Raw genomic sequence first — 13,408 nt, forward strand, 5'->3', positions numbered from 1 at the left:
TTTAACTACAGGAACTAGATTTAGTTACCACAGCTCAATTCAAAAAGATAAAAACATTCCTCTCTCTATTTAGTGTAAATTAATCTTTTTGATTGTATTACATATTTATTTCAAGAAAGACAGACATCAGGATATAGTGGTTCATGCCTATAGTTTGGGCTACTCCTGAGTCTAAAGCAGCAGGATTGCTTGAGGCCAGGAGTTGGAAGTTGACCTACACAGAGAGTTCACATGTAAAATAAAAATTAAACTAATCTCAGGATTTAATTTTAAACAACAACACATTTTTGTCATTAATGCAAATAAAAAGTGATTCTACCCAAACAATGGTAATTCTCATGAGTAAAGTTTAGGGCAAGTTTTGATGTTTTTTCTTTTAAAGATTTATTTTTATTTACATGTATGTGTGAGTGTATATCATGTGTATACATGTGCTAGTGGAGGTCAGAAGAGGGTGTCTGGTCTCTTGGAACTGGAGTTATAGATGGTCTGAGTTGCCATGTAAGTGCTGGGAACCAAACCTGGGTCCTTTGCAAGAGCAGTGAGTGTTTTTAACCACTGAGCCATCATTCCAGTTCCTTGATAGTTTTTTTTTATGTCTTTTAGGACAGGGTCTCCCTGTAGCCCCAGCTGTCCTGGAATTCACCATGTAGACCAGGCTGGCCTCGAACTCACAGAGATCCGTTTGCCTCTGCCTCCCGAGTCCTGGGATTAAAGGTGTGCACCACCACGCCCGGCTCCAGTTCCTTCATAGTTTTAATGAAGCATAAGATTCATGAATTTGATAGATTTTTAACAATTGCACATTGTGATATGGAATATCTCTATCACACTGCTGAGGTAAATTTTAATTATATTTTTAATTATAGATGTGAATTTCTTCAAAGTAAGAAGCCCACAGAGAAAATTGCTGAGTATATTCAGAGCTATGAGGGATTTGTTCATGTAACGGTGATTTGTAGCAGCAAACTTTTTCTCCCAAGTCGTCTTTTGATTACCTAGTAATATTTGAATCACAAGAGCTCTCCCAAGTGTTCTCTTTATTTCGTGGGTTGTGTCTCTTTTTTCTTTCTTTTTTTGGTCTTTTGGAGACAGGGTCTCCCTGTAGCCCCAGCAGTTCTGGAACTCACTATGTAGACCAGGCTGGTCTTGAACTCACAGGGCGCTGGAATTAAAGGCAAGTGCCACCATGCCTGGCTCCAGGACTGGCTTTGCACTGGCTCTGCCCCCTTCATCCTCCCTCTTCTCTGAGGCCACTGCCCTGGCTTCCCTTTGCTGCCTCCATCTGCATGCCTGGTTTAGTCTTCTGACCTGGCTCGGGAGAGGGCCTCAGAGCTGGCTCCTTCCAGCTGCTGATTTAGCCTCTTAAACTACTAAGGACTCCCTAGTGGGGAGTGGTGGGAGACCCGCCCCAAATTGACTTAAGCAAAACAGAATGTGTTGGTCAACTGACTCAGAAGACCAGAACCCCACAGAGAACATGGACTGAAAGTCAGGGAGGAGGGCGATGGCTCCTCAGGAAAAATCTAGGGTTAGTTGCTCAATTGGAAAGGCCTTTCTAAAGTTAACTTCTTTCCCGTGTCTTAATTCCTCTTTAGTCAAATCTCTCTGTGGTGTCTGACTACAGTTCTGTTTTTGAGCTGGGTGTCTGGTAAGAGTGACCCTGAGAAGGTTCCAGGTGGCTACAGGGAAACATCCTTTCTGTTGTTTCACACTGCACAAAACATTTCCAAAATTTATGGGAATCAAATCAAAATTAAAAGAATGCTTTGCCAACAACTGTCTCTCTAATGAAATTTCATTTTAAGGGGGGAGGGAGTTCTTCCGTTTTGTCTCATAGATAGGTGCATAATTTGTTAGTCAAACAATCAATAACATGAATTTTTTTTCCCTTTAGGCAGAAAATTTTGTGGATTCCTGGGTAAAAAGAGAATTACCTATGACAGCAGGTAAGACTTCAGGCGCGTTCCAAAGGCTTTGCCCCTCGTTCTGTTTTCGGCCCTTTCATTTTCTCTTCATCTGTACCACTATGACTCTCTTTTTGTTATTTTTGTTTATTTGATTATTTATGTATTATTTATTTATTTCATGTGTATGAGTGTTTTGATTGCATGTGTATAGGTGTACCCATGTGTGCAGTGCCCATGGAGGCCATAAGAGGGCACTGGATTCCTTGAAACTTTTGTTACAGAAGGTTGATGGCCATGTGGGTGCTGGGAACTGAACCTAGGTCCTCTGGAAGGGCAGCCAGTGCTCTTAACTGCTGAGCCAGCTCTCCAGTTCCCACAGTTCTTTAAAAAAAATCATTTTCATGTGATTTCTGTTCTTATGCTTGTTTTTCTAATCTTTTTACATTTATTTATTTGTTGTTTATGTTAGGAGGGGCATACACATGTGCTGATATGTGCTTTCAGGAATTGGTTTTCTTTCCATAAAATTTGGGCTTCAGGGATCAAATTCAGGTTCTCTGGCTTTTGCAAGAGCCTTTACCAGCCTGGAGTGACTTAGTTTTCAGTGTATATAAGCATGGGTAAATATGATAAGGTCAGTGCCTTAACTGACACTTCCCTTAAAACAGCTAAAATTTTCTGGATGAAATGTTTTGAAAGCATTCTTCAGGACCGCTTATATCTTAGGTTGGTTTCTAGCTCAAGGATTACCAGGCATGGACCATCACACCTAGTTTTTGAGGTGCTGGGCATGGGATCTAGAACCTTGTAAATGCTAGGCAAGCACTCTGCCAACTAATCCCCAGTTTCTTAAATGGCTCAGTGTATCTTAAGAAATAAAGGAATACTGACACTAAGGGAAGTGACTGGTCTGGAGATATAGGTCAGTTGTGGAGCACTTGCTTAGCATGGCCAAGGGCCTTCAGTTCCATCCCCAGCACATCAAGTAAAAAAAAAAAATCTGAGGTTTGAAATTTATCTTGGTGGCAGGGTGCTTATCTAGCAAGTATGCCGGGCCCTGCGTTCTGTCCCTAGTAGGGGTTGGAGTGCATGGGGAAAGGGAACACAGGACAGGATGACCACAATGATGACACAGCAACAATTCTCTGGTTAACTGATTATGGTGGCTCATACCTGTAATCCCAGCACTTGGGAGGTAGAGTTCAAGGCCAGCTTGGACTATGATACTGAGTTAGAGGCCAGTCTGGGCTACATAAGACCCTGTCTCAAGAACAAAAATGAAGAGCGAGAGAGAGAGAGAAAAAAAGAATTCTAGGATTAGTGCCAGGTATGGTAGCCCATATCTGAATCACAGCACTTAGAAAGCCAAGGCAGAAAGATCCCAAGTTTAAGGTCAGCCCAGACTTTATAATAAAATACTGTCTCAAAAAACTCCAAACAATCTCACAACCCTAATAACAAACCAAACCAAACCAAAATAAAACATCTTCTAGTAACTTGCTAAAATGATAACAAAGGGAAAAAGGAAAGGCTTCCAGTATTTATTCTCTAGGCCTTTAGAAAACACAGAGTTCTTCTGTGAGCCAGAATTGTAGTCCCCTTCAGTGAGCTGGAGCTGGGGTCACCTTCTGTGAGTTGAAGCTGTGAGCTCTTCCAGTAAGCCTGGAGCTGTGATCCTCTACCATGAACCTTGGGCTGTTGTCCCTTCCCATGAAATTGAGGCTATGGTCCTCTCCTGTGAGCTGGAGCTGTAGTCCCCCACTTTAAGCTGGAGCTGTGGAACCCTCCTGTAAACCCAAAGCTGAGGTTCCCTCTGGTGAACCTAGGGTGGTAGATCCCTTCCTGTGAGCTGGAACTGTGATCACTTCCTGTGAGCCTGAGTTGTGGTCCCCTCCTGTGAGCTGGAGCTGTGGTTCCCTCCCGTCGTAAGCTGGAACTGTGGTCCCCTCCTGTGAACCTGGAGCCGAGGTTCCCTCTTGTGAGCTAGAGTTGTGGCCCTATCTCTTGAATCTGGAGCTATTGTCCCCTCCCATGAACCTGGAGCTGCGGACCTCTCCTATAAGCTAGAACTGTGGTTCCCTCCTATGAACCTGGATCTGTAGCCCCCTACTGTAAGCTGGAGCTCTGGTTCCCTCCCATGAACCAGAACTGTAGTCCCCTCCTGTGAACCTGGATCTGTGGCCCCCTCCCATGAACCTGGAGCTGTGGTCCTCTCCTGTGAGCTGGAGTTGTGGTCTTTTCCCGTATACTTGGAGCTGTGTTCCCCTCTCATGAGCTGGAGCTGTGTCCCATACTGGGAGCTTGGAGCTGTGTTCCCTACTTGTCTGACAGAACTGTGGTCCCCTCCTAGGAGTTGGAGCTGTGGCTCTGTCTCGTGAGCTGGAGCTGTGATTCCCTCATATGAGCCTGAAGTCTTAGTTTACTACCATGAGCTATGGTTCCACATTCTTCTGGTGGTAGGCTGATGGTGGAGCAGACTGGAGGATGCAGGACTTTTTGATAGTGGGCAGTAGTTTCAGTCTTCTCTGAGTGACTACATTCCCCATAGCCTCTTCCCCTGAGGTCCCAGGTTGTGCATGGCAGAGGCTTTGCCTCTTATGGCTGGGAATGGAAAGATCTCTGTCATTTGCAGATTCTGGTCTTGGGAGGACTGATTCTCTAGAACAGACTTGCCACCTCCCCTGAGGCCCCAGTTGTGGTCCCCACTCTATACGTGATCCTGGGTACCCAGGCCTTGATGTTGAACCTCTCCCATTACCAGACACCAAGAGGTTTTCCATTATTTTTTTGTTACTCTTCTAGAGCTTCAGTATGTCTTCATCTATGTCCTAATTGAACTTGTAGAGATAAAAATCAGAGTCTAGGAAGTTAAAAAGAAGAAAGCACTGTAATAACTAAACTGATAGAACTCTCAAACTACTAATATATATCTTAGAATGTAAATTCACCATTCTATATGTCTACTACGATCTTTGAATATTATTTACTGACAAAATCGCATGACCAAGTTTCAACAATAATGTAAAATTTGTCTCTGTTCCTGTACTGAGAGTTTGCCATTTACTCCCTTTCCAAATTCTCCTTCTACAAAGTTTTTTTTAATGTATTTGTTACTTCTTAAAGAAAGCAATGATAATAAAATATTATAAATAAAAAATAAAACACAGAGTTGTTCCTTTGACCACATTGTAAGAATCTACAAGAAAGGGTGACATTGTAGACGTGAAGGGTGTGAGTACTGTTCAAGAAAAATGCCCATGAATGTTAAGATGGCAGAACTAGAAGCGTCTACAGTGTTACCTGGCATACTCTTGGCATTGTTAACAAGCAAGTTAAGGGCAAGAGCCCTCCTCCTTCAGGAAGGTCTCATCTTTTATTTTATGTATATGAGTGTTTTTATATGCATAAGTGTACCATGTGTGTGCAGTGCTCACAGAGGCCAGAAGTGCATTGGATCCCTTGGAATTGGAGTTAGGACAGTTATTAGCTGTCATGTGTGTTAGAATTTAGAGAGCAGGAAGGAAAGTGGAGTTGGGAAAAGAGACCAATGTCAGACCTTCAACAGGACAAGGCTGCGTTTATTCAAGCGCAGTAAGTGACAGCAGTCTTTCCACAGGATGGAAGCAACTGTATTGTGAATGGGGAGAGTTAGAGTTCACACAGGGTCTAGGGCATGAGGAAGCAGCTGCAGGGGTCTACATGTCTCATTTTCTGGGCCACTTGCTCTAGCAGGACAGGCTATCTTGAGCAACAGGCTGTCTCAAACAGTTCTCTCTGAGTTCCTGAAGTGGCTGATCTGGGTGTGATTGATTGATAAGGTTAATAACCGCGCCAGAGGCCAGTAAGGTCAGCAGAATTTTCAGAGGAGTTCTGTTTATTTTGCAGTTGGGGCGTTTTATCAATGTGCGTGCTGGGAACCAAACCTGGGCCCCCTGGAAGAATAGAAAGTGCTCTTTTAAAATGTTTTTAATTTTTATTTTATGAGTGTATTGCCTACATGTATGTGAGTGCACCCATGTCATGCAATGCCGCAGAGGTCAGAAGAGGGCTTCGGATTCCCCTGGAACTGGAGTTAAGGATGGTTCTTAGCTGCCAAGTGGGTGCTGGGAATCGAACCCGGGTCCTCTGCAAGAGCACTCACTGTTCTTAACTGCTGAGCCATCTCTCCAGCCCCTAGAAAGTGCTCTCAACGTCTTAGCCAACTCTCTGGCCCAAGGGCAAGATTCTTGGACAAGAGAATTAAAGTGTGTATTAAGCATATTAGTAACTGTAACAGGGAGGGCTGGAGAGATGGCTCAGTGGTTAAGAGCATTTTGCTACTCTTGCAGAAGACCCAGGTTCTAGTCCTAGTACATATATGGTGGCTCAGAATTATTTGTACCATGGAATCTGATGCCCTCTACTGGCCTCTGTGGGCACGAGGCATGTACATGGTACACATATACATATGCAGGCAGATACTCATAAACATAAAACAAATCTTAAAAAAAAGATCTTGGCTGAGCCCATGCGTGGCAGCTTAACCGGAGTTAAACTGAGCAGCCAGCAGCCCTGAGGGCTGGCTCCATAACACAGAGCGTGCTGCAGCCTGGACCTCTGCTGTCTTTCCAGTCTTGACTGCAAAGCCACCTTTTAACTGGTACTGCCTTGCAAGGACTGGTCTGTCAGCAGGCTGTAGGGACATGTTACCACTATAGTCTTGGTGGTTATTTCTAATTCTATGACATATAATTGGTTGATCTTGCTTCAGACCCTCCTCTGGTAGACATGGTGAAATGTGAAAAGCCAATAAGCTGGTGGCTCACGATGCACACAGGGAAAAGCAGAAGTTTATTTTATCTGCCTTTACAACATTTCTTTCCCTCTGTAAAATGTTTGGTTGAATGTCCTTGGAAAATGTTACCCTGATTCACAATGGTAGTATAGGGCCAACATACAAGCTACCACTCCAATGTGTATAGTAGACTTTGGGAAAAGTGACCTTTTTTTCATGTATTCATTCTGAATAGTTGACATGTAGATTTATACAGTCTTTTAGACCTACTCAAGTGATGCTTACAGTGCTGTTACTGTGTGCCCATCATAGATTTGTTCTTTTTTTTTTTTTTTTAGTGTTGCTCTTGCTGTGCAATAAATGCTATATTTAGTTTACCTAGCAGAAGCTTGACCTTGCACTAGTACAGACCTTTGGACAGACTTAGTTTTTGTACATAACCTTGTACAATCTTGCAGCAGAGGCCAGCAATGTAAGATACATATCTGGACTCTCTTGCATTATAGAATTTTTTCTTGTTCTGAGTATCTTTGACATTACAACTGTCAAAAACAAACTGGTTTTTCAGATCTTTTTCTGAGACCTTTTAAAGCTAAGATTACATGCAAGAATTGACTTTACAGCTACTAATTTTGACACCTTTTAGATCTGTAAGAGTGTGTTGTATTGAAACAACAAGCGCAGTTAGTGCTGCATTTGGGATATTTAGTTTTCTCTTGAGTTGAACATCATGTGATGTATTCATTTATACCATCTAATATATGACACACACTGTTGTAATATGTATAATTTTGTGGTCTTTATTTCCCTTTGTATTCAGTTTAAACATCTAAATAAATTGCTGTATTGTGCTTAATGCAAAAAAAAAAAAAAGATCTTGGGCTAGAAAGATGACAGTGGTTAAAAGCACTGGCTACTCTTGCAGAGGACCTAAGTTCGATTTCTGGCACCCTCATGGCAACTAACAACCATCTCTAACTCCAGTTCCAGGGGAATCCAGTGACCTCTTCTGACCTCCACAGGCATTGCAGGACACAGGTGAACTTACATACATGCAAACAATACACTCATATACATAAAGTAAAAAAATGATAAATAAAACAATTTTTTTTGTCTTTTTTCTTTTACGGTTCCAGTCAAATTTTATTTAAGATACTTTTATATTTTATCAATGAAGAACAAACGACTTTAAGGAAAACCATGAGTCAATAACATCATCATCTTAATGACCCAGAATAATCTTTTTTCAGAATGTAGACCAGGCTGTCCTTAAACTCACAAAGACCTGCTTGCCTCTGCCTCCCAAGTGCTGGGATTAAGGGTGTGTGCCACCATGCCCAGTTTAAATAAAATATTTTTAAAAAGAATTTATAAACTGGGTGTGGTGGTGCATGCCTTTAATCCCAGCATTTTGGAGGCAAAGGCAGGTGGCTCTCTGTGAGTTCAAGGCCAACCTGGTCTACATAGTGAGTTCTTGGTCAGCTGGGACCACAGGAAGACCCTGTATCAAAGAAACAAGAAACCAACCAAACAAAAGAACTTATAAGGGGGCCAATGAGTTAGATCATTTCACCTACCACTATGGAGGGATAGCTTGAACTCTGCGATGAAAGCCCTCTGGTCTCACCTTCCCCTTTTATTTAAGCTTACGGCAAGGACAGTGTCTTTGCTAATGAAGAACTAAGGCTGGACACATTCAAGAACTGGCCCCACGATTCACCTGCAGGTGTGGCAGCTTTGGTCAGAGCAGGCCTTTTCTACACAGGTGAGTCAGTACGCTGTGCCTATCAGATGCTCTAATTTGGTCTCACATTGATCTCCACTCAGCAATCTCCACTCTTTCATCATTCCTTACAGAGCCCTTTGCTGCACTGCAAGTCCTCTCAGCTTTCCATAGCTCCCTCAGTGCTCAGCCTCCAATCTTGAAACCTGAGGTCTAGACTGACAGTGAGCACAGGTAGTCTGTGTGGGATAATTACATGTTCTTTCATTCTATACTGCTTTTTTCCCATCATTCTAGCTCCCTCCACTCCAGAAGGCTCCTGGAAACTTTTACAAGACATTTCTGGTTATCTGTCTATCTATCTATCTATCTATCTATCTATCTATCTATCTATCTATCTATCTATCTATCTAATCTATCTATCATCTCCTTCCTTCCTTCCTTCCTTCCTTCCTTCCTTCCTTCCTTCCTTCCTTCCTTTCTTTTTGTTTCTGGTGTTTTTGAGACAGGGTCAAAATATTGGAACTCAATATGTAGACCAGGCTGACCTCACTCTCATAGAGATCCACCTGTATCTATCTCCTGAGTTCTGGGACTAAAGGCTAAAGGCGTGTTCCACCATGGATGGCCTTCTTTTTCTTTTTATGTGTGATGTGAGTGTGGCGTATTTCTGTGTGGGTGTATGCTCACTTCTGTGTGGGTAGGCAGAGGCCAGCAGCAGGCATCGGGTATCCTGCTCTGTCACTCGCTGCCCAATTCCCTTGAGACAGAATGTCTCACTGAACGTGGAACTAGGCTGGCAGACAGAAAGCCCTTCCTCTGTATTCCTCCCACAGCGCTGGGGATACAAGTTTGTGCTCAACTACATCAGTTGTTTATATGGATGCTAAGATTTGAACTCAGGTCCTTGCATTTGCACAACAAGCTCTCTTACCTAGTGAGCTATCACTCTAACTCCCTTATATTTCTTTAGCCAAAACTCAGATGGCCATATCTACTTTTAGGAATTGCTGAAAAATCCAGTATTTTTCTTGGGCAGCAGTGTGCCCTGCCAGAATTGGGGTTTCTAGGAGTTGGTTAGTCACTGAAGTGCTTGGCGAGCAAGCATGGGAACCTGAATTCAGATCCCCAGCATCCATGTACAAAAGCCATATGTGGTGGCATGTGTCTGTAATCCTAGTGCTGAGGAGCAGAGACAGGCAGGTCCCTGGTGCTCAGTGGTCAGCTATTCTTGCCCAATCAGTGAGCTCCAAGTTGAGTGAGAGACTCTTTCTCAAAAAAATTTGGAGAACACTCGAGGAAGAAACCTGACATTGACCTGGGGCCTCCACGCATGTGTGGTGCATGCACATGTCAACACACAGACACAGTCACAGATACACACACACACACACACACACACACACACACACACACACACAAATTCAGGTTTCTATTACTATGAAAAAATGTGAGAGTAGGGATGTGGATTGTAGTCTTTACTACACTCTGCTCAGAGAAGAAAAATCTGGGAACTGGTTTCCTTATATTCAATGCATGGAGAATCTTCTACCGGTTCCTGGGGTTCTCTCTTTAGCCGCTAGTCACTAGAAGCTCTACTGTTATCCACAAAGCTGGTTCCCTTCAGCTAAGTCTCTGTCTGAGGTACTAAAAGGGCAAGAGGGAAAGGATACTGTGTGCTCCCTCACTGTCCTGCTGGTCTTCCTCAGACCAAATGCACCCGAGTGATTGTGGAGTTTCGTGCAGACATTTCACTGAGGGATCACGTAGGTATCACAAATACAACAGAAAAGATTAGAATGGGAATTCTGCAGTTTATCTAACAGACAATTTGCTCTGTCAATGACAACCTTCTTACCTCACAGTCTTAACCCTTTCTCTCTGCCCTCACTATTGTGTCTTCCTCCTGCCAGCCTTCCTCAACACTCCTGGGCAACCTACTTCTATTTCTAGTGGAATATTTCTACACATAATGTGGGAAGAGCTGGTTCTTCATGATCTTGCTTGTGCAAAGGCTCCTAAATTTGTGTTTTTCTCCCCTAATCTCAAAATATATTCTTTCTGATTTATTCATCAAACAAATGCTTATTGTTGCCTAGATTTCTGAGTCATCAGTGTCCTGAACAGACAGAAATCTCTTCTCCCTCATGGAGATTCTGTTCCAGGTTCTGATTAAAAGTGTCTTAGGAAGATAGGTCAGGCAGAGGGTGTTCATCAGAGTACACAGTGCATAGGAACATTCAGAGGCTGTTTGATGATCATCCCATTAAAGACCCAAGATTCCTATATGGAGCATCGGTACCTGGTCACCCATGTATGGCTTTGCTACACAATCCAATTGGAGATGCAAGTAGGGTTTCACTAATCATTTTGGAAGTTATTATCTGCTTCCACAAATGTTTGTGCTCTTGATACTGATCATATTTCCTTACTTCTAGGCAAAAGGGACATTGTCCAGTGTTTTTCCTGTGGAGGTCATATGGAGAAGTGGGAGGAAGGTGACGATCCATTAGAAGATCACACCAAATACTTTCCCAAGTGAGCAAAATGAATGCCTTGACTTTGAATGCACTTGGACAGCGGTTCCCTCACCCCCTACTTTTTCTGTACTCTTTGCCATTGCTCTGATTTACACTATGGAGGACATGTGTTTGTGTCACGCATTGCTTCATGACACTGTCCCTGTCTCTCCTTTCTCTCATCAGTTAGATCTTGGGTTTAGTTAAATCAGTATTCACACTTTTAAAGACAGGGTCTCTCTATGCAGCCCAGGCTGGACTTGAACTCATGGTCCTCCTGCCTTAGCTTCCTGAATGCTGGTGCTACAGGGTGCACTACCATGCCTAGTAATTCCATGTCTTTCTGATTCCTTTGATTACAAATTACTTCTTTTTGCTCTTATTCTGGAAGCTTTTAATATTTTCTGTTTCCTGTGGTTTTGTTTCTGTGTTTTTTCTTTTCAAGTGGTGGGGACTGAACACAGGGACTTTGGCATGCCAGACAAGGCCTTTACCATCGATCTATAGTCTTATCCTTTTCTGTGAATTTTCAAATTTATTTTATTTATTTTTTACACATAAAACTCTTTAGAAGTGGCCAACAGCAAGAATACATTTGCTTTCCCTAAATAATTAGTAATAATTTTTCAGACCTAAATACTAATATGTGAGATTTTAAAGTGAATGTGTCTGGGGGCTGGAGGGATGGCTCAGTGGTTAAGAGCACTGACTCCTCTTGCAAAGGACCCGGGTTTGTTTCCCAGCACCCACATGGTGGTTAACAACCATCTGCAGCTCCAGTTCCAGGGATCTGATGTCTTCTTCTGACCACCATTGCAGTGCACGACATGGGTGCACTTACACATGCAGACAATACACTCATACACATAAAATAAAAATAATAAATAAAATATTTTTTAAAAAAGTGAATGTGTCTGGCTGGGCACAGTGGTGCACACCTGTAAATCCTGGTACTTGGAAGACTGTAGCAAGAGCATTGTGTGTGTAGGTTTTTAAAATATGAACTTCTGGGGCTGGAGAGATAGTGGTTAAGAATACTGACTGTTCTTGCAGAAGACCTGGGTTCGAATCCCAGCACCCACATGGCAGCTAACAACTGTCCATAACTCCAGTTCCAGCAGATCTGACAGCTTCTTCTGTCCTCTGCGGGCATTGAATGACATGGGTGCACTTACCTACAAGCAGGCAATACCTGTATACACATAAGATAAAAATAATAACATTAAAAAAACATGAACTTCTTTAATATGATTGATTTTAAAACAAATGTAAGAATCTAGCAGTTGTAAGTTAAGAAAGAAAAGAACAATTGAAGACATCTTTTGGTATGGTATTCCTTTGAAGGCATGAAAAGCTGTGCCTATATTGAAGTCTCTGGTGTCTTTTTTAGTTCTACAAGTGTGTTCTGTCTGCGTCTAATGTATACTTAACCTTGCACTAAATTATTTTGATATTAGAAGAATTTAAGTCTAATCTGTGTAACTTAAAAAGTTAAGGTTTTAAAGAATTATGTTTTTGAGATAGAATGGTGATAATAGGGCAAATACATAAAAATATTCTTTAAATATTTTTATGTGTATACATGTTTTGCTTGCATGTAAGTAAGTGCACTTGTGCATGCAGTGCTTGTGGAGGCAAGAAGACAGTGTCAGAGCCCCTAGAACTGGAGTTAGCAACAGTTGTTAGCTGCCATGTAGATGCTGGGAACCAAACCTTGGTCCTCTGCAAGAGCAGCTAGTGCTCTTAACTGCTGAGCCATCTCTCTAGCCCTGAAAAATATTCTTTAAAAATGTTTTATTAGCATATATTAATTATAGATAATGGGGTTCGTTGTGACATTTTCCTACAAGTACACAGTGTATTTTGACCATATTCACTAATACCAGCCTCCTGGGGCCTTCTCTCCTCTTTATTTTTTAAATTAAATTTTTATTTTTTGGGCATTTCATACTGTATTTACATCATTCCCACCCCTCCTTCTCCCCTTTCCAATTCATTCACATTCCCCTCACTCCCTCTCAATATCCTGACCTCTTCTTTAATTATTATTGTTATATATAATATTGTTATATATAATATATATATCCTACTGAGTCCATTTAATGGTGCTAGTATGGACATGTGTTTAGGGCTGACCACTTTGAATTGCTGTTACCCTCTCTTATCCCCATCTCACTCCTGTTAATCTCCTTCCTCTTAGAATGCTGTGTTTGAGACCAGCCAGGGCTACATAGTGAGATCTGGCCTCAGCCTTAGTAAATAAATAAATAAGAATATTTGCATCTAATTTTGTGGTTTGAAGATGTTTGAGAATAGTGTGCAGGGACATGGCGTCCTGACCTCCGCCTCCCCCTTGTAAGAGCTTGGGTATCTGTGGTATTTCCTGGAACTGTTTATCACAAGGACTTTCTCCTGATTCTGAGAGAAAGTACACCTGACCCAAAAACTAGCCTTACAGTCAGGTGATCCCAATTATCATGTG

General features: G+C 42.2%; 1 protein-coding gene across 1 annotated transcript in view; it reads left to right on the top strand.

Annotated features, from left to right (window-relative positions):
• LOC103738729 (baculoviral IAP repeat-containing protein 1a-like) overlaps positions 1 to 13,408 on the top strand; it is a 54,532-nt gene that overhangs the window by 13,484 nt on the left and 27,640 nt on the right. The window contains exons 4-7 of the mRNA XM_008838857.2: positions 870 to 951; positions 1,898 to 1,949; positions 8,330 to 8,449; positions 10,846 to 10,945. Of these exons, the coding sequence (XP_008837079.1) occupies positions 870 to 951; positions 1,898 to 1,949; positions 8,330 to 8,449; positions 10,846 to 10,945 (354 nt within the window). The remainder of the gene's footprint in view (positions 1 to 869; positions 952 to 1,897; positions 1,950 to 8,329; positions 8,450 to 10,845; positions 10,946 to 13,408) is intronic.

Source organism: Nannospalax galili, unplaced genomic scaffold, assembly GCF_000622305.1.
Source record: "Nannospalax galili isolate Female #2095 unplaced genomic scaffold, S.galili_v1.0 scaffold518, whole genome shotgun sequence".
Taxonomy (NCBI): domain Eukaryota; kingdom Metazoa; phylum Chordata; class Mammalia; order Rodentia; family Spalacidae; genus Nannospalax; species Nannospalax galili.